The following is a 22,844-nucleotide window of genomic DNA, read 5'->3' on the forward strand; positions in this document are numbered from 1 at the left end:
TGTTTGTGTTACAGAGAGTGATATGTGTGTGACCATGTATACCTATTTGTGTTACAGAGAGTGATATGTGTGTGACCATGTATACCTATTTGTGTTACAGAGAGTGATATGTGACCATGTATACCTGTTTGTGTTACAGAGAGTGATATGTGACCATGTATACCTGTTTGTGTTACAGAGAGTGATATGTGACCATGTATACCTATTTGTGTTACAGAGAGTGATATGTGACCATGAGATTGGGAATATTTTCTGCGCTTGCCAGGATGCTGATAGCATGAACTTCTTTGCTTACATTACACGGGACAACGACAACCACTACTGTCATGTCTTCAGTGTCAAGGATGCTGTAAGTCTCAACTTTGACCTCTTACCCTAGCTGTTAAAAACTTGACCTTTGACCCCAGCTGTTGTATGCTTACCTAGTCTGTACTGATGTTTTCTTGAGATTTCAATGATATATAGAATGGAGATAAAAGGTTGTCTCCAAGAATAAAAAAAATCTACAGAAAAGTATTTATCCCTGAAATCTATACTGCAGTACTTTGATGTAGATTTCAGCACTATTTTACCAATTTTCAGGGTGATGATGGAAAATGGATGCTGAAGCGGAAAAGTTCTCTTTTATTTTATTATTTCAAATTTGGATAACATTACAGAGTTCATCTAGATTTCATCCTGTACATTACAAAACCAATTTTGCATTGTTCAGCGACACATTAAATTGAAACCATAACCCAGCATCACATGACCTACAGATTTTTCTCCATTTGTCTTCATATGAGCAGGTGTCGTGTTGTCATGACAACGACATAACATGACTGGTCCCTTCTATGTGAGACTGGCCCCTCCTAACCCCTGGCCTGTGGGGGAAACTCATCAGGGGATATTTAATCCACCATTAGGGACAAATTACTGTGAGGGTCCCACTGTCATCTTGAATGATAGTGGTTATTTGTGTGTTGTTTTGGTGTAGCCCTCAGCTAGCCGACTCCCCGTCATTCCCAGCAACACAAGATTTACTCAACCGCAAAATTGATATGTGCCATAGCTCAATAGAGCACCCAGTAGGGAAACACTGCACAGTAACACTTGTAAATCCTTAGATAATTTAATCATCTCGACCCTGATACTGCAGCTCCATGGCAGGGTTATCATGGGTGCCCACAATTAAACAGACATCATTTAAATAATAATTATCACAGGACAAAAATGACAAAAGATAAATGGTGCATTTTCCAAAAATAAATGTATTTGGCTTCAATTCTGTACATGTCAACATTAAGAATATTATATATTGTATGTTGAATTATTATGAGCTTGGATTGAGAAGAATTCAAAATATCTTTAAAAAATATCCGTTTGTTTTCATAACAATAAGTAGGAATAAGGTATGTTACAGGAAATGCTTTTAATTTTCAAATTAAGACAGCTTGTTTTTTTTAAATTTGTTGATGCATAATGTTGTTCGAGAATTATCTAAATCTTAAATCATTTGGATTTTCAACAAATTTTGTACATTCTGTGTAAAGTGTTCAATGTTCAATGTAGATGTCTTCATAAAAATGTTATATATACATTGGGAAGCTGCCTAGCTGTATAAATAGATAGTGGCATCTGTTGATGGCATCTGTGATACAGTGTTACCTGTTTGAGAAACTAGTGATATAAAGATTTGTAGAAAGATCTGCAGTTATGCTTCCTTTTAATCTCTTCATCACAACACTCATGTTTATTATCTTCCTGCCCCAATCAAAGATCAGAAGGGGATATCGTAATTTGTAATGCAGTTCTCTGTCTCATTCCTTACATCAGCATCACCATTTCCCAACAACAACTGGAGATTCCTTCATTCAATCAAACCCAAACTCTAATAATGAGTGCTTGCTTAACATTGCTTTTTGGGTTAAAAGGTCAATTATCAAAGTGACTATTGCTATACATAGAAGGTTTTTATTTAATAACTCAAGTTCCATTTCACTGAATAAACCCAAACTTCATACAGTTCTTCCATTTCCACACGGCTTATTTAAGATTACTTTTGATGTGGAAGGTCAGTATAAAGGTCACTTACTAAAAATAGAAGTTTATTTCCCTTCGACTGATTAAACTCAAAGTATCAGATTGTTTTCTTAAACATTTCTTTTTAAGTTAAAGTGTCAATCTAGGTTAAGGTCACTGTTGCTATGAATAGAAAATTTATTTTGAGCAAATTTCTGGACTCAATAACACAATGCCAGATCTGGATCTCAAAAATTACAAAACAGTCCCTTGACAATAATTTGATCAACAGGATACATAAGTATCATTCAGCAATACTTTGTTTCAGTATATTTTCCATTTTGCTGGTAATTAATAACATCTAGGAAAGGCTTGCTTCAGTCAAGTGTTAGGATATAGCCGAAAAAGCTATTAGAGGATTCTATAGGCTGCTCTGAGAGATTCTGTCACTTAGTTGCTGTTAGAGTATTATAGAATTCTCATATCATATTTAGAATACTTGTAAACAATGGCAGGAGATGTTTTATCCACAGTTATTGCCCTTTAGGGTGATGTTATATCTGCACATTTCAGGTGTAAAGAAAAATAACTATGGTAACAGATCTTCATGTTTTAATAACAAAAGCTTTACTGTTTGAAGTGCTAGAGCGACTAACTGCACTTTTTGTACCTAAAGATTAGAGATATATTTGGTAGGTCAAATCCATTTCAAAGTATACTATCAACAAAGTTGGTATTGTGAGAAATTTGACAGGTTTTTATGAAACTGCTAAATTTTGGCACAGATCGCATGTGAGGTTGAGTTTTTCAAGATTTCCGATAAAACTTCAAAGTGCACAACAAAAGATTTTAAAAAGTAGATTTTTTTTTGATTATTTGAGAAGAAGCTTTATTAAAGTTAAACAACAAAGCAGAACAGAAGTTTTGATGTTTAGGAGTTCTTATCTCATTCATTGATATGAATTTCATTACATATTTTGCTGTATTTGATGATTTCTAAAGATGAAATAAATCTATTTTTTATCGTAATTTCAATAACTGCCTTTGAAGAAGACACTTCTACTGCTTCCACAGGTGTTATGATTACGCCAGAAAAACGTAATTTTGTATAATTATTTTTTCAAAAAAAAAGCCAAACATAGAAATTATACTCTGCTTGTAAGATTGTAATTCAATGACTTCAGAATTATATACAGCAGAAGCTGTCAAAAAATATCTATAGAAAAATCTTGTCAAGTAAATATTGATAAAGTAGTTCCTGTTATGTTGACCTCGAACCTAGAGGTAAAGGATATTGTTGGAGTAATTATTTTGTGTTTGAGAACACCCAGGATGCATTGTTATTGTCGTCGACAACACATTAATTATCTTAACCACATATGATGACCGCTCAACCATTTTTACTGAAACTAAGCATGATGGGATATTTGATGTATAACAATGTTGAACTAGAATTCATCAATATTATTAATATTGTTAAGTTAAAATATCAAAATACCAGCAAACAGCATATTTAATGACTGACTGACTAAAAGGTTATAATGCTTTGCTCTTTTACTGATGAATTGTTTGTTTTGAGCAATCTACATTGTTGCCCTTTTCCAGTTGCCTCATTTTCAACATGCATTTATAAATTTCAAGAGCCTATTTTGGTTTCAGAAATATGATTTTTTTCATTTATATAAAATTGTAGTGTTTTGATGGATGGACTTATTACAAAACATTGACTTACTTAGGGATAGGCAACAGCCTTATATATGGATGGGCTTATTACCAGACATGGGCTTACCGAAGGATAGACAACAGTCTTAGATATGGATGGGCTTATTACCAGACATGGGGTTACTAAAGGAAAACCAACAGCCTTAGATATGGATGGGCTTATTACCAGACATGGGGTTACTGAGGGATAGACAACAGCCTTAAATATGGATGGGCTTATTACAAGACATAGGTTTTACTGAAGAGACAGACAACAGTATAAGGCATAGGCTTATTACCAGACGTAGGCTTATTGCTAGATAATAAAGAAAAATCACTTTCAGTCTTGATACACAGTCCGGTTTCTAGTGAACAGCATTTGAAACATCATTATCATATTCTATGGCTTTGTATTTTACTCAGTGTTTTTTCTGTTTCTGTCCAATTATTTTGAAATGAACATCATGCACATCAGAAAATCTTTAAAATCGGCGAGGACAGACCAATCACTGTTAATGACCTGGCCTCGAACATTTTTTTTCGTGTTCATTCATGCAATGTTAAGAACTTAGTATTCCAATTTAAACTATCTTGGGGTGACGGAAAACTCGTTTTGGACACCATTTGTTTCATATTCATTCATCGACAGCGAAATTCTCTCCGTTAGTGTCCAAATTGAAAGCCTTTTATGCAATAATAGTTGACCTAAGACCCTAAACTTCAACCAATCATTTTACAAACCGTCCAATTTGTTTTACTCCTCGCCTGTCAGAATGGCCAATTTATGTCGAGATTTACAAGACTGCGAACACGGCATTAATTATTTGTACAGTCAAAACAATTAGACATTTCTCTAATTCTATTTGAGTATGCCGAAAGTGGATCTGGCCATTATCTTCAATGGACATAATTTGCATGCTTGACTGGTCAGTTTCGGCTCACTAGCTTTCCACTTTTTGTCCCACCAATTAATTTTACCCATCATTAGGTAGGGGAGGAGTCATTTTCTAATCGGACATCTGTCATTTTTTCTATGCCCACCATGAGAGCTTTGTTTACCATCTGTCCAATGGAGCGAAGCCTTTTGTAGGGTCTGTTTTTATCACTTTACAACTCGAAAGTGACCACAGGTATTTTAGTCAGGGCTGTCAACAAGTCATCTCGTGGACACTGGTCAGTGTTATGATCTTATTTGTGGGTCATTCTTAACTTTCTGGACTGCCTTGACCACTGGAAGAAAGTGATGCAATGACATTGGGAAATTTTTACAATAGAAGTACAGTGGTATTTACTAGTACAGATTCAGCTTGTTACAGTCAATGAATTATGGTCAGGGTTATAAATAGGAGGCCGCTTGGGAGGCTAGCTTTAATCACTGGAAAAACTCTGTCTGCTATTCATTACGATGTATGTCAGTTGCATTACATCGAGAAATCATAATCTAAATAGATGGAAAATGGAAAGTTCTTAAGTTAATGTTAATTACCAATGGATGGTTTGAATTTATGAATGTCTTTCAAATAGCAGTTTCTTGCAAAAGCTTTACACTTGAATGCTTAAGAAGAAGACAGGTTTGAATTCTCACCAGGGTAGACAGGTAAATGAATGTCGGGCAGTCAACTAGCAAGGGTAGTATGTCCGTCACTGATGCAAATATTGGCAGAGACAAAAGCATTAATTCTGCCTAGTGACTATTAAGTGTAGAACCAGCAGAGATCACCAACCTTTCCACTGTAGTGTGTCATAGAACAATGGTTGACTATGTCTTGTTGTAATTGTCTGGCCTCTACGGGTCCAATTTAGCCGTCAAACACACAAAGAGGCGCGGTCGAGCGTCAAGCCGGGTCGCAGTGATAGGTCAGAATATTTTCCAAGTATACAAATAGTTGGGGATATATCTTACATAGGTAGACGAGTGACAATTTATCTGGTAAACAGACTGTAAATTATCTACCCATGATTAACTGTTGGATAATCATTACCTATTCATGGTATAATTTGTCGCAAAATTATTCCAAGGCTGTTTTGATGTTGGTTCTTTCTTAAAGAATGGGAGAAATGACAGCTGGTTGTACATTTCCTACCATAGGGTAAAGGGAAGGTCCATATTGTTGTCTTACCTTGTATCAGGTGTAAACAAGACATTGATATATTACCTGTGTGTGGTTTTCAGGTGAGAGATGTCCATCATTTTTTGAATTCCTGAACACACAGAAATAGTTGTTGATGAAATGAGAGGAGACTTGTGTTGATTTCTGTCTTTATCAGATGTAGGGACAGAATAAATAATGTTTATGATGATTAGAAGAGCAAGTGACATGTTCTTTTTTGTAAGAACCCATGATTTCAATAATACTAAAATACAGAATTATTACAGTGTTACTATAGAAATATCAGTTACATAGTATTTTTTTGCATTTAGTACAACATGTGATTTTTTTTTTTTTTTTTTTCAATATTCGTGGTTTTACAAAAACAAATTTTGAGAAATATCTTTTTTTAACCAAAGTCCTGAAACAGATTTTCTATGGTAATGTCCATATTACTTTGTGATAGCCAATAAGAAAACCCCTATAAAGACACTTTTTACAGTACAGTTTTATTTGCCTTTTTTTAACTGAATTTTTTAGGTATGTTTTTTTTTGCTATGACATGGACATGTGCCATGCTCATCTGATAAAGGAAGGAGGCTGAGGAGACCTGTATTGGTAACTGGGATACTAAGTACAAGTTATTTCCCCTGGTCCAGAAATTTTTAAAAATTCAGAACAAATTATGTATGTTATGTGTATTTTTACCTCCCATATTTGTAACTAGGATTGAACAGAGTGTCTAAGTATTAATTTAATCATGTTTAAAGACCTCGAGGCCCTAGTCCCTAGATACGTAAACATATACATGGTTTCACTTTCATTTCATGAAAAATGTTATCATTCAGATAGAGAAATTGACAATCTCATCCTTGCCATACCATAGACATAGACCAGAGAGATCTAGTTTTATAAAAGTTGTTGATCACGTCAGTTATAATACAATTATACCCAACCCCTTCAGAGGGAGCGTATAGTATTCATTTTGTATTGGGTCCATGATCACTTGTGTACAGATATCTCATAGACCCATGGACAGCTTTTGTTCCTTTTCACACCATAGCATTGACTCACGAAGGTTTAAACCCAATTTCACTTTGGTGGTCATTTGTCAAGGTTAAAAATCAAAAGGCACCCTTGATCACTTCTGCAATGAAAAGCCCAGTAAGAGATTTAGATCAAAAGGCTTGGGGGTTGGGGGGAAGGGGGAGGGGGGATGGTAATATCTATTTGAGCCCCTGCTCACTTTGTTTTTATCTAAAAATTGTTTCAAATATTGAAAAATTTAACCTTAAATAGATTATCAGAAAAAACATCATTTGTTCTGTAGTTCTGTAGTTTAACACAAATAAGTCCTCTCCCAGTGAAAACAATTCTGATCATAACTAGGACTGCATTAGAAACCAGTATCATTCTGGTACTTAGGTGTTCGCCTTTTTGGATAAGTGTTGTATCGTACTTCCATCTTAGATACCGATGTGTTATATATCACTCCTGTTAATGATTTTGTATATGTTGACAATGTTATGAAACAGTAACCAATTTTCATTGTAATATCATAAGGCTATACATGTAGTTAGCTGCATGTGTTTTAAGTCAGAATAACAGCACTTTGAATTCTTTTGCCTCATATTTTCGCAATTAAAAAAAAACTGGTTATAAATCTGTAACTGTTCAGTGTTTGATTTTGATTGAAAACCTAATCTAAAACTTTATTTTAAATCATGTCACACTAGATTTCAATTACCATCAGGAAACCTTGGATGTCAATGAACAGAATTGTATCTTTTTTATCATCTAGGCTGATCTTTGGCCTTTTAAGGGGCTGAGAAAATTCAGAGTGTCAGATAAAGCTTTATTAAATGAGTTTAATACAGGCGATGTTGGAAAGCTTGTCCGGGGAATAGAGAGACTTTGTAGATGTTTAGAGGTATGTATCGCGTACGGGTATTGTTGACACTCAAATCATAAAAACCATTGATTTCTTTCTCAAGTGATTCATTCATTGCTAGTGTTTCCTCCGTAACAATACAGCGGCTCACGCTCCATTGGTCACTTGTTTCTAACCAATCAGATTGTCTGTGATTGGACGTTATTTACCAACTATATAAACACTGGTGATTTGTTTATTGAAAGGTTTTGTTTAAGTTTAGTTATCCTGAAAATGGAATATAGAATATTTCAAACTTAAAATTTTCTTCAAATTCAGTAATTCTATTTATACTTTGACATGCCTCAGGTCATTTTTAAATGGTCAGCAACAGCCGATATATGTTTTACAGTCCTACAGTTGTCTTCAGTTCTTGGTGAAAAGTTCCTGTAATGCTGAATAGACTTAGAACAAGGTTGGATTAAGGGTTTTACCTGTTTTCAGGGTCCCATTTCGTACACAAACATATCCTTATCAATGTCAACTGGGTGCTTTTGATGGCAGATTCAGGATGTTTTCTGTTCACACGTAACACATTCTTTCTATTCACCTCCTTTGTGCTTTGTGGTGCTGTGACTTGGCCCTACTTTTCAAATCTAAAAAAGGACCTGTATCTAAAATAAGATGTCTTTTGAGTGAATATTGAGTATAATGGTTGAAACTTTGATCATCCTCAACACTTAAATAATGATACAACCACTTAGTATAGACATTGTTTCAGGACACTTTACAGTTTAGCTGCTTCTTGTATATAACAAAGGTGATATATTGGAATTCAGTCCTTTTCATTTCAGGTAAATTGAATACTTTGGATTATTAATTTAAGATCTAGAATGTGGAAGAAATCCATTTTAAAATCAAAAGTTTGATTATTGAGAAGACCAAGTATTGATCCTTGGGTTTGGTTTTATTGGAAACATTTGAACTGGAAGGGAATTTCTAGCATTTTTCCCCGAGATTAAACTTCACACGGGCATATATTTGTGCAAGTTTACGTTAATAGACTTTTAATGGATTTCTGATGGTGCAGCCTCATTGTGGATGTCCAGTGGAGCCTGACATCTGTACCTGTTGTCCCTCGCACAGAGCATGATCAACGAACATCTGAAGCTTAGGTTTTAATTGAAGAAAGAATTGGTAAAACTTAACCTTTATTTTATGAATTTGTCCAAGGAAATATGGACAAGTCAGGTATAGAGGAACCATATAACATTCAATGCATATGACCCAGCATGAGGCTGGGAAACTCTGCCAGCTCCGGAGGTTTGCATTCCTCGGAACTTGGCCCGGGATTGGGAAGGAAAGCCACCTAGACTTTGATCGTGTCTTTGATGTGGAAATGTCAGCGATGGTGTGATTGGGTCATTATCCCTGACTAACCGGCCATCTTCATTCACATCTATGTGTATAGGCCCCCTCTCGATCTGGTAACAGGGAGGTCCAGTATATGGGGCCTGATGAGTGTGAAAGCCTTGTGTCTATAGACCCAATGGTCCAAGGACCATTACCAAATCCATACCAGAATAAGTCTTGAGTGAAATGTGGCTATTAATATTAGTGTAGGTGGCCTTACTTGTGCTTTCTCTATCAGAATTAATCAGAATTACTATACTTAAAAAATACAAATGAAAAAAATTGGTTCAGTTTGGCTCCTGGACTAATGAATACCACCAAGATATAGGAAGAAATATCATATTTAAAGAACAAATGGAAAGAAATCATATTTTGTATTTAGATGAAAAATATGGAAATAAAACCAGATGCTGGTGAATATAAGCAAAAATAACAATTTAACACAGATATGGCTATAGGTCTTTTAGAAAATATTTGATTTCTTTCTCCGCAAGTCTATTCCTGGACTTTGGTCAGTGTATCATTACCTCAGCAAATAGCAAAAGAGAAAGAAAAGAGAAAGGATATCAAAGTATTAAGAAAGCGCTACTTCAGTAAATAAGAAAATGAATATTTGGAGGAATGTTTTAGCTTTTTGGAAGCAGTGCATGAACAGAGCATATTGTTTAGAAATATTTTTTGTCTGGTTTGCTTTTCCTGGGAGGTCTGTGGTAGACATCAAATATAATAAGTCTTTGTAACAGTCTACTTGTCTTCTCTAATTTGATATTATCACTTCTTAATCAAGATATCTGGTGTCTGGAGATGTAGTGCATCCTAAGATATCTGCCTAGATCGAGTGATCAACATGTCTCGGCTGTATCCTTTTGTGTGACTACAGGGATTTATATATCACATTGTACGAAACACTGTTTAAACATTGGGGGGAAAAGAGTATACAATCATCTATGGTTTCCATTTGTCTTCCTTTTATGTTTGAGTTTACTGCAAACAAATAAAAAATTGTATATATTTCCTATCAAATAATAATGCAGCTGTTATTTAGAAGAGCATTTGAAAGAGACATTAAATTTAGAAAATATTACATGGAAATTTTTTTGGGAAAAAATTGAAAAATCCTGTTATGGTTTGTGATGCCTTAGGTTGCACACAAATATTCAAGTGTACATGAATGGTCCTGAATTTGACCAATTTATAATTTAAATGTTGTATCACACTATGATTTGTAGGATTTTTTCCCCATTACATAAATCCTAGTTTATGTAATTTGCATATATGATTAACATTAAATTCTATAGCATAATTTTCAGGAGTTTCTAGTGTTTGAGGAATTATTTAACCAGGCATGATTACTTAAATATTCTTCTGGTATGAAATTTTTACAGTTTTATCAAAATCTTTGATGAAAAAAAAAAGATGTCAATTTAACAGAAGTCATGTTACTGATGAATACTTTCTTGATTGATTTTATTTTCAAGGTGTTTTTTTATCCTGTGATGATTTTATTCCGTCCTTGAAAAGAGTGGGAAAGAGAAACCTTTGAGCAGTAAGAAACTTTACTCTGTATGTGATATACAGATGTCTAATTTCTTGTCACAGGCATTACATACCATAGACAGATAAAACTCCCAGAACTGACCAATACAATGGCTGAAAAAGATTGATACAATATCATCTGTTCTGTTTACGCTGTGTTTAACTCTGCGCACATGTAATTGATTACCTCTGCTGGTTTCTAAAACTGTCCGAATTGGTCAGATATTTCGTACTTTATGGTTTTGGACAGTTGGTGACAAGTAATGGCCCCTACTGACCATGTTTGACCATGTTCGAGTTTGTCATCCTGCCAGGGTCAACAAGACGTTTTGAAAGGTTGGCTGAGCATCATTATTCCCAGTACACCTCCTACTAAGTATGTAACATGAAGAGGGTCAGGAAGCACAGAGACATTTAACCCCGGTCTGTAATTCAGACACAGGTGATCCTTTGAAGTGTCCGTCATATTGTTATCATGGACATATAGAGTTTCCTTAACATCTTTATTAACTCCTTAAACCATTTCTAAGTCTTTTGATTTTACCATTGACAGCTAGTTGAAGCATTTCAATTAAAAAGAAATTTCTTGCAGGAAAATTTCAACATTTTCGCGTCTTTTTTCTCTTTTAATTAAAAAGAAAAACAAAAAAACTCTGAAAAAGTAACACTGAAATACAAAAGACTATTGGTATGTGTAATAAAATGAGACAACACAATGAAAGTTTGTAGAGATATTTTTCTTCATTTTTTTTTAAATTCTGATGTAAAGGTATTCTTTGTACAATGTAAAAGATAAAATTGGTCAGTTTAAGCCAACATAATTACTTGTTTCAAATTGACAATAATTAACGAGATAAAGATCGGCTATTGTGTTGTCATCCTTTTCTGTCGCCTGTGGTTCTGATCCGTATTATTCACCTGTAGAGGATTTTGTTGCATTTTCTGACTACACCGGTTAGCAGAGGTTTCATCTGCGTGTAGAGGAATCGTCTCCTTTCGACAGATCCAATTTCAGCTGTATACTACATTTGTTTTCATCTAGTTATTATCTCGTAAATCAGCCGTTCTGCTTCTGACATATGAATTCCACCAGTTGTCTTGAAATTTGATCTGGTAACTGTCAGTCATAGTGTTTAGTTTTGTCGTTTTCATCGAATGTAAAATTATCATTCGTCTCTCCATTGTGCAAATGTTAACAGCCGGAAAACATGTGACTGAATTCCACATTCTCATTGGTTCATAATTCAAAACAATGAATTAAATAAGTGTTCATTCATGATCGGGCCGATAATGTCAGTTTTGTTGATCATAAATAACCTATAGTGTATGTTAGTATAATGACTGAGTTAAATTGATGATATTTAGCAACTTCATCAGGAAATATGTAAAGTACCTTCATAAAATGGTATATTACTTGGAAGTGTTTTGACATCCATTAAGCCTGTCCCATCCTTGGATAATTTACGTATCAATTTGCATTGTTGGAGTTCCGATTGTAAATATTGCACCCATGAACAGTGACAATACACGTTTGTGTATATGTACCACATCACATTTTTGAGACGTCTATAGAACATGATAACTGACATTATTATATCGGCTGTTCCGGGATATAGAACACTTTTCAATTTTGAATTTTTAGCAGATTTTTAAATGATAAATCCTAGGTGTTAGAAAAAAGCTCTGCGTCATTGTTTTGCACTTAGAAACCTTGGTTTGTTAAGCATAATTAGAGAAATTTGATAAATGTAGATACAGTAAGATTTATCTGATCATGGAATATAATTGTCAGTAGAAGAGTTTATAAAAAGCACAGGTAAACGGATCACTAATTGCTGTGTTTTTATTCTTGCTTTAACTGCGTGATATATACTGCCCTGGACAGCGGGATGAATGAAAGGGTAATTTTGTACGTGGAATTTCATTGAGTGTTGTGGACAGAATCTACTCTCATTCATTGTGGCGAATTTGATGATCCATTTATACTTCCTTGTGGTCGTCATATTATGTTTATTATCTGATTTAGTCTTCATTAACCTCGTTATACAGGTATTTACTTAACTACATCAGACCAGTCCATTTTGATATACCTATTGTAGTCCCAGCCATGAGATGGGTGGTAGTAATTGATGCTGGTATACCTATCTGTCAGGTGACACTTTTAAAAAAATACCTGTGGCCATCTGTTGAACACTCTGGTATGTTTTATACCTTTCATTATTTCAACCCTGGGATGAATAAAACTTCATTTCAAGAAAAAAGTATATAATGATAACATTTCTTAAAATTGACTATATCCCACCAGGAAAATTGCCTTTTGTAAAATTTTGGATTACATGTTTATCAATATTTGGTGATGCTTTATTTGGGAGTTTTCTAAATTCTTGAGACCTGTCCACCTGTTCAATTAATGTATATTCTTTCTTTTAGAGAGAAATCTACCAAAGCACATTTATTTATACATCTTGTTTGAATTCAAAGTTTTACCATAATATCTATTGAGTCTGCATTGTTTCTGACTGGCTTAAATGGCGCATTTGATAGAGCAACTACGATAATTATGTAGCAGTCCATGCCCAGTAATAAGCCCATCCTGGTTAAGTCTATTGCATTTCATTAAATATTCATGTGCTTTTTCCACTTTTCCTGCAATTAGCCCACCCCATATATTTTGTCATGAACTTTTCCCATAGGCTTATTTCAGGATAAATTTTATTAAAATGAAAAAAACTTGTTGTAGTGATTCATTGCTTATTTCAAATATATCACCGTTAATATTCCATGTCATCATACATACAGCCTTACATCACATTACACATGTTTACACCTGGCTAAATAATTATCTTACCTGTAATACAGACTCGTTAATGTTTAAATCTGCATCAGCTGGTCAGTTTACCTGGAGCGATTTGTAAATCTCATTACGATGATAGATAGAGGCTTGTACATATCTTCTATTCTAACAGGTTTTTTTTCTGATTTGTTTATGTAAAGGATGACACATTGGACTCCTGAGGGGAAAAACATATTCAAACATAAACACAATGCACAGACGTTCTAAATGCAGTGTTGGTTATTAGTGAAACAAACAAAAAGTCTAGTTGATATTAGAGAGATAGATTGAGCTAGGTTTAAATTACTTTCTTCTTTTTTATTTCTTTTTAATTTTTTCCACTTCTTTTAGAAGTACTTTTCTTTTTTTTTTTAATTCTACTTAATTATCATGACAAGTAAAACATGAAGAGTCAGAGTGACATTTTTGACCTTCAAGAAATAACATTTATACGATATTGATATACTTTGAGTAGAAATCTGAAGAAACCTGAAACACAGTCCATTTGAGATGTATTGAATAGGACATGATATTGGAGCAGAAGTCAGGTCAGAATTTAAACCTATGTTGACAGGCTGTTGTTGGGGTCGAGTCAACAGACAATAGTGGGATGAACAGGTCCAGGAGATAGATCTATGTGTTGTGTTTGTGGCGGGAATAGCCCAATAAAGCAGGGACAAAGACTGTATCGATAATGTCCTCATCAGTTTCAATCCAATTAGACTATATAAACATCGGAGTAGTGTCCAACCCAGCACTGAAAGCGTGACATGTTATGATAAGGCGCGCTCCGGCTCCTGGTGTCCTGGCTAGCTGTTGTTCCACACCTCCTCCTTACACTGACCATTGTATGGCCACACTGGACATGACAAGTGAATACTGGTCACCAGTGGTCAGCCCTGCCTCAGGACCAGTGGTGTCAGACCACTGTTCATCCTTAACTGACCGTTAGGCCTGTGTGAATCTTTATTTGTATTAGTTCTTACACATATAGGTGGAAAACTATGACCTTGACCAGCTAATGTATTGTAAATACTTTATCGCTGGTGGCTAAATCATATATCAGTATTGTAATCGAGGCAAATGAATTTGAAGAGAAGTGTAGGTGTACAATATACCAGGTAATGATCGTGTTACTAATCTCATTTCTTAAATTCCTGGTTATGTAAGGAGAATTACGATTTAGAAGATAAAAATGACACATACTTCAAGTTATTTTCAGGAAATGTCACATTTATCATTGTGTCAGTAGTCAGTATGAAAGATCAACAAATGGGCAAAATAAATGTAAGCTTTAAAGAAAGCTTGTGGCAAAGATCTACACATAATGGTCCAGATGTCAGTCTAATGAGATAAAATCGTGGAAAAATTGACAATTAAAGTTTACATGCCTTAGAATTACGGGTATATTGGGGGAAAAAATCAATTCAAACATAATTTAGAACATCTCAAATTTTTGTAAAGATCACCTGTACAAATACAAAGTGATCTAGGCAGTTATACAAGTTATGATGTATGTCAGTGATGTGACCTTCCTTATATAGGAGAAAATACAAAGAATCATAAAAACCTTTGGGAGTAAATGCTTGGGTTTTACTCCTGTCACTAATGGTTAGATATGTCCTACTGAATTAGAAACTGTCTTGAAAATAATTGCCTCTTGCTCATGTTTTTGGTATTTGTGTTAAAAAAATATCATTATTTATGGCTGTTGTTTGAGAAGAAATTATAGACAAATACATTCTGGTTTTTCATGAATATTTGCAGAGTCTTGCTCGAGAAATTATCCTGACCTTGGGAGAAGCCTTCGAGGTTGCTTACCAAATGGCATTGAAGGAAAAGGCACAAGCAGGTGCACTGGAGTTTGATCGACAGATGAGCCAGAGTGATGTTGAGCCTGATTCTATCAGCATCTCATCCAAGGCTTCCATTAGCACTGTCTGAAAAAAAGGGAGGTAAGTCATGTAGAAACTATAAGTCTATCCCCACAATTTACTGAATTACACTGCAATAAAACCAGGCTCAAAGTCAGACTTTTTACATGACATTGAGAAAAAATTTTGTAATTTGATTTAACATCAACAAATATGGATGGGCTTATCATCAGACTTGGCTTATGGACAGATGAAATAAACATTTCTTAAAAACATTTTGAAGTTTGGGAATTGAAAATTTATGCAACTAGAATTAGATAGACACATGAGCAGTTGTGATTATTGTAATCATATCTGATGTAAGAGACAGGATGAAAAATGGCTGTCATGGTATACAGTACTGTATTTCTGTGTTGTTGAGGGAGAAATTGGTTGGTATTAGTGATATATCATGCTGATGTGATCAAGTTTGTAAACTATTAACAGATGTACAAAAATTGGATCATTTGTGCATTGTACACATCATGTGACTATTTCTGGTACACTGATGATCCAATGCTGTGTGACTTGAGCACTAATTTGTACAGACACATTTGGACAAGGATATATACATGAATAATAATTAATATTGATAAAGGTTATTAATCAATATTTCCAAAATTACAAGATGATATTAAGAATAGGCAATAAGATTTGGCCCTATCTTCAACAAAATTATCATGTAATATTCTTAATGCAAAAATGTAAGTCTGACTTTAAGTTGTTTTTACATGGTTGGAGTGCTCTCCCTTGGATCAATACTACACTATACAGTGTTCATGGAACTACAAACATATGTCCATATAGAGAAACACTTCTTTCTGACGTGATCAGGAAAGACAATATAGACAAGCTGAGTAGAAATGCTGTCAGATCCCATTAAAACAAGTTATCAATTTTATGTGTGTGTCCTTGAGAGGCGGGCTATTATTCTGTAGGGGCACACCCTCCTCTACAACTACACAGACCATGTGACTTGGAGCAGGGTCGCCATGCTCCGTGACTTTGGCCATAAAATCACTGTACATTACATAAACAGACCATAATTTTAGGGCAGGTTGCGATAGGTGGGGAGGGTAGTTATTAGGTTCAAAATAGGTAAAAGATTAGAAAGATTTATGTTATATAAGATTCTTAGTTGATACATTAATAAGGCACAATTTTAGGATATTGTGGGCAACCTTTATAGTTTCGATTATAATTTACGTCCTAAAACAGATATACTGGGTGTTTTCATTTTTCGAAACTGGCTGTTACAGATTAAAATCATGATGGGAGAACTCGCTGATGATGTAAAACAGATATGCAATAAAAATTTTAACCCAACAGGCAAATATTTTCATTTTCCTGACTGAAAATTAATAGCTTGGAAATTTTAACGCATACTGAGAATGTTAAATACGTATCGATATGCGATGTCACTTTAAAGGCGGTTAAATGTCTTTCACCGATTTTCTGTCCTTTGTTCGTGCGCAGTGACCTCCTGCAATCGATCCGTTCTATATCTCGCTGAAGGCTGTTTTGACGTGTAAAATATATGTTGCACAACAAAAGGCCATGTTCAGCGTTGGCTAGGCTTTATCTAGAAAATTAGTGTGGCCATGAACCAGAGCCAAGCGAGGTATGTCAAAAAGTTGCACCATCCAGCAAGCACCTGTCAATCAAAAAACACTATGCAAAATGTTCATAGTAGGAGGGGCTTTGCTATGACTAATAATATTCATTTTTTTTTTGTTTTTTTTCGCAATTGGGTTCTTGCATGATCAATAAGTCTTCCACATAAGTCCTGTATGTGTTTAAAGAGTCGTCAAAACCATGTCCGGGCTTTTTTGACATAATGCGGGGGGCGGTGCTTATGACATTTCACATTGCTTTATTTGCCCATGTTTTGTAAATGTGTCAACCCCGAAATAATCGATTTAAGAATTGCTTGCTTTTTGTGCAGAAACCATAATAACACCTTTGTTAGGCAATTGTACTAGCATATGGATCAAGTGTAGCCCTGTACCCTGGGCAGTCAGGCAAATATATAATCGCGCCTTGTAATCGTAAAACGGGTAACCCAACTTTTTTATTCGGATAATGGTGAACGTTGTTATTTCACTTTACAACTCTATCGCATCCTGAAAACACAACAGGGCGAACAATAAATATGATATAATGTGAACGGTACTTGGTACTTTGTATATGCGATGTATGAAGAGAATCTGAAATGTTGATTTTCCATAAGACGATAGAATTTCATGCGATGTATTTTTAGAATGTCTATTCAATCCTCATGTAGATCAGGTTGATATGTTAAACGTCCATTGGGAGTGTGCCATTGTATGTATGGAACTATGTCATTAATATTGGAATTGTGTAAAGATAGGGACGGAAAACATCCACACTAACATTTCAATAAATATGTCACTGAACATTGATGTTACAGGACAAAAAAAGAGGTTGGAAATATTGCAGGAATTAAAATGAATCAACTTTGTCTAAAGTATTAACAGGCTTGTTTGATAATAAATTAAACCAGGCAATCAGCAGCTTAGGAAAAAGACAACACAGGCATCTGTTGTGTTAGTCTTTTAGAAATATCTCCCTGTCCATAACTCACCTAGCAATGGCCTAAAAATTGCTATGTAAGCTTGTTATAGATAGCAGATTTGATACAGGATTGCCAACAGAAATTGACACTTACATATTCAGAGGCAATGTTAGCCACTTACCAACAGCTACTTAGAGACCTTAATGCATTAGCTAGTTTGATACAGGTTTGCCATCAGAAATTGCCATTTATTTATTTAATGGCTATGTTAGCCACTTAAGAGACTCTTTGTTTGAGTTAGCTGCTTAGAGTAGCCACCCAGAAATGAGCTTTTCACATTTGGTACACAAACATGGCACATGCGAAATGGATTGTGGTTCAAATTATTATCATTCATCTTAAATTGTCTAAGCTTTGATAGATATTCTGACTGCCGAGAAGCATCTTAAATATCATGGTTACATGCTGGATTGGCCGTGACAACACACCTTCTCTCAAACACTAAGATATTGCCAACGACAGCCAACATTCTTCGGAACAATGACATGAAAGACCTTTTGTGTAATTTTCATCTAAGAGAGGATATATTTTGAGGAGTAATGAATTTTCAGTCATAGAATGAGAAATTTAGGACAATAAATGTAGGATTAATCAGTTTTTGAGCTTTATGTATGTGATGGGTATTTGCTGTCTTTTATGAAAGTAATGACACGGGGAAAATTATCAATTTTTTCACATTTCAATTTGGAAGAAAAAGACATTAACCAAATATCACCCAAATCCTTAAGAATTAAGATGCGTCCGAGACAACCCGGAGGTTTAAGCGGGCATCGGTAATGGTCGCTTTTATGTATTATGTCATTGGGAACAGAGCTTGTGTCATTTTTGTGTTAATCCGAGTATTTCCGGGGTGAAAAGTGTCAGTCTGTCCCAGGGGATTACAATGTCTTGTTCGGGAGCTAGCTGGCCACATCATACTGTTTATAAATTTGTGCAGAATTGACTGCAGTGTATGGGATTATGTTTACTATACCACACTAACATGTGGAGAACAAAGAGGCCATTGTTTGGACGGAGGTTCGGGACATAGGGGTAAATAGGGGTAGAGATATCGCCGTGGCAATACTGGTCTTAAGATCATTTCTTTTTACCTTGTGACAAATTTAGCTGTCGATATTTCTTTCTCCGAGTTGTGGATTTAGACAGATGTGTGTTTGAATCGTTGGTATTTGAACGGTTTGATAATGATATTTAATGCACTGATGTCACATGGTAGACACTCTGGCAACGGCAGTCATAGAAATCTGGAATCCTTGGACTTGCCCAGACCCTTCAACCCGTCAAACGTCGCTTTAAATCATGGTCTGATGGAGAGGGAAGAGTATATGGCAGTGTCAATGTTGTAACTTGTGCTGGGAGCTATTGCTACCATTTGTTACGGGAAGAGCAATGGCAATATTAGCATATCTGACATTGTATAGAAACACTTCTGTGGTCACCATTACTGATCACAGCTATTCTGATTGATGAAGTGAAATTTATCTCGACTTTATCGGCCACGTAAACAGCAATATCCCTATTGTTGAAAACTCAGTTTAGTGTAGTAGTAGAAAGGGTCCTACAGGGTCACATGAATTTTCACGGTCAGTTACTCTCTAGAAATAAGTACAAGCTAAATTGGTGTGGAGTTGTATTATTATGTAGGCAACCTGCCATATTGGTAATGGAGTGATCTTTACATAATGTGGCGATAATGTTTTGGCTCAAGTTTGTCTTTCACAATACAAGATAGATGGCGATGGGGGCCTTTCTGGACTCGGCTGAGATTTAATGCTTTGTTACAATCGTGTACCTTTCACGTGCTTTGTGATATGGAAGCTAGTCGACTTTCTTCCATAGCCCATACAGCTTATGCTATTTCGTGTCATTGCCATGAAAAGAACATGGCTTAATGTTTTCAACACTTTGGAAAAGAATGTTTTAAGAGCATGTGTTTCTATGTATAAAAGTGTTTCCCATGGGACCAGAAACACATTTTAAGCTATAGAAAACTACTACAGGGTCATGCAAATTTAGGCCAGACGTCTTTAGCCAGTATGTGTCCAGTATTTCAGTTTTCTATAAGAGTGCTCTCTCTGGTAATGTCTACTTGATAGCTGGGGTCATATTGAAATATGCTGCAGAAATTTGCATACTGAATGGACTGAACTTGACTGGTGTACTTATATAGAAATACAAAAGTAAAGCAGAATTGTACACATTATCAAATTAACTGTAAGCATGAGAGAACAAAGTTGACAGAATAAAATATCTGGACATGATTTTAATCTTTATGCGGTACTTAATTGGGGAATTTCAACAAATGAAAAATTCCACTTCTGGACATTATTATCCATACTGAAATAAAGAAAAAGAAATATGAAGAAAAAAAACACTTTTCCCCTACGATTTTACACAACTTAAAATTCCACGCATTTTACTGTTTATTTACTTATTATTTTTTCTGGCATTTTTGTTTTTGTTGTAACACCATCAGAGGTTTTAAAGCACCTTACAGATGATGTGTGTGGATTTGTGTGGAAATGACTTGTTGATTGATTGATTGATTTGTACATTGATTGATTAATTGATACATCTTAGCATGGAGAACATCCTTTGATATCAGTGGCCTGTAAGTAATATTTGTTTCTTTCTTTTGTTTTTCAGTAGGCGTTGATGTGGGAGGTGCCACATGATTGAAACCCTAAAATGGTTGACGCAATGATGCCCACAGGTGGCCTGCACTGTCACCAGGATTGGTCACCAAGTATGCTGGAATCTGCTGACCATTGTCCTCATATGATGACCACTAAGCATTCATTTGTAGGTGGTGACCACACACTGTGATGACCAATTTTGCATCCACCATGGGTATCGACTGAAGTTGGACTAGTCATGTATTATTACAGAATATTGATAAAACTGACCCTGGTTGGACTTATATAGTGTCAAGCTGTCAGGAAGATTTACTTGGGTTGTCCTCTTACTATTATGGACAGTAGTCATAAGTCCAGTGATAGGGAAATGTTGGGTGAAACTAGAGGATCCTGATTTGATGATATAAAAGACAACTTGTGCTAGAACATTATACATACTATTACCATCACGTGATATTTGCTTAAAATGATTCCATGTTGATTTCCTTCCTGTAACTTGATTAAGTATGCTAGTTTGATCAAGTAAACAGCTTGTGCCATAGAACAGTAGTTGCAGTCATGTTTCTAAAAGTCAGATAGCACTGGTTTGGACATGAACTGGTCAGTATATGACCAGACATATAATGACCACCTCTTGTGTTTATTTACTGGTAAGATTTTAGCTGTTCACTTCCTATCGGAACAAAAGATGAACCAATGAAGGATTGTAACACAAGTATATGGTGCCAAGAATGAAACAGAAAATGTTTTTAAAACTTGTATGGTGGAAAATGAAAGTAGATCCTAGAAAATGGGATATCCATTTCCTGAAAGATGACAAGCCTCCACATTCGTGTCCAGATACTTTGGAAGGTGAAAGTTTGGTGCAAATCAAACGAGGGCCTGATTTCATGATTCATTACTGATTGTAGGATATCGTCATGGAACATGGTCAAAATATGTCCCTAGAAAAAGTGAAACTCAGAACAGAAACTGAAAGTTGGAGATTCAATTGCTGGAATATGGGAAATTTGGAAATGAAAATGGAAAGAATGTCTGTAACTGGCTATAACACATATTGGTTTCATTAAACTGAAAGAATGCCAAGTCTTTGACTGTTGCTAAGTGGTCAGAGGTGTTTTGTTGACTGTAACTTGGTGTGTAGTTTCTTGGTAGGATCTCCAGTGCTAGACATATGATAGTAACTAACTGATAGTCATGAATGACTGATCACATAATGATTCAAAGATATTAAATGTCAAGGTCACACATATTCCAGAAAATGACATTTGAAGGTCAAACCTACTTACTGAGAGAAAGTGTGGTACAAATGAGAAACTATACAGTTTATTTGATAGGTGAAGTTAAAAAAGTTCACTTAAAAAGTCACACAATTTTGTTACTTAAATAGGTTCTGTCATGTATTTTAACTTTGAAAAATGCAGTCCCATTGACCTTCAAAGAAAGGAGATCTTGGTGGGTAGATACATTATTCCTGAGTGGTGAATGCAAACTGCTGTGTCAATATTACAATGTGAATACAAAGGTAATGGCTGTTTGGACCATTTTGTCATATCATGAATTCCTTCATCTTTATAGCATATCAAAGCAAAATGACTTAACCCTTGATCATTAACGTCATATCAATATGGTTTTATTGAAAGTCTGCTGAAACAACTAACCTGCTGCTTAGAAAGTTTGTTTCTATTGTAAAATATCATCAATGCATATTTGTTTGCAAGTCTTCCCAGGATAAAGGTCATCAAAGGTCATGGGTCAGTTCTGTGACCAGGCTTTTCTGGGGGTCAATTTATATCCCAGTATCCAATGATGTGAAAGTACCAGGGTAGTGTTGTTGTTAATGAATGATCAGGTTTCCTTATGTTACAGCATAAAGGCACTGTAGTAAAAACAAAAATTTGTAATTCCGAGGAACAAAGGAATATGGTAGAATACTTACAGGATAACACAAATTAAAATTCAACATTCGAAAAAAAAACTTTTATTCTAATACTTTTGAGATACAAGAAAAATCCCCATTGATTGTAGCTCCAATAAAAGAGGGGCACAATAATTTATATAAAAATCTTGGTAGTTTACTTATAGAATAAATGAAAGTATTTTGTCTTAGCATGGTTCGGTAAAATATTTTTCAAAAAGCAATGTGAATTAAATACCATATTTCTTGCCAAATAGACAACAGTCAGGAAATATACATTAAGAATGCTGCAAGGAATATAGGTTTGGTTTGAATTTTAAAAAATCAACATTTTGTT

The 22,844-nt window shown here is 35.0% G+C and overlaps 1 protein-coding gene across 1 annotated transcript in view; it reads left to right on the forward strand.

Moving 5' to 3' along the window:
- LOC132550045 (uncharacterized) overlaps positions 1–20,975 on the forward strand; it is a 138,049-nt gene extending 117,074 nt beyond the window's left edge. Inside the window, exons 25-27 of the mRNA XM_060214043.1 lie at positions 218–349; positions 15,212–15,399; positions 20,600–20,975. Coding sequence (XP_060070026.1) covers positions 218–349; positions 15,212–15,388 — 309 coding nt within the window. The 3' untranslated portion in view covers positions 15,389–15,399; positions 20,600–20,975. The remainder of the gene's footprint in view (positions 1–217; positions 350–15,211; positions 15,400–20,599) is intronic.
- Positions 20,976–22,844: the final 1,869 nt, after the last annotated feature.

The sequence above is a fragment of the Ylistrum balloti genome, unplaced genomic scaffold (assembly GCF_031769215.1).
Source record: "Ylistrum balloti isolate Yb309-2 unplaced genomic scaffold, AGI_CSIRO_Ybal_v1 Utg370102, whole genome shotgun sequence".
In the NCBI taxonomy this organism is placed as follows: Eukaryota; Metazoa; Mollusca; class Bivalvia; order Pectinida; family Pectinidae; genus Ylistrum; species Ylistrum balloti.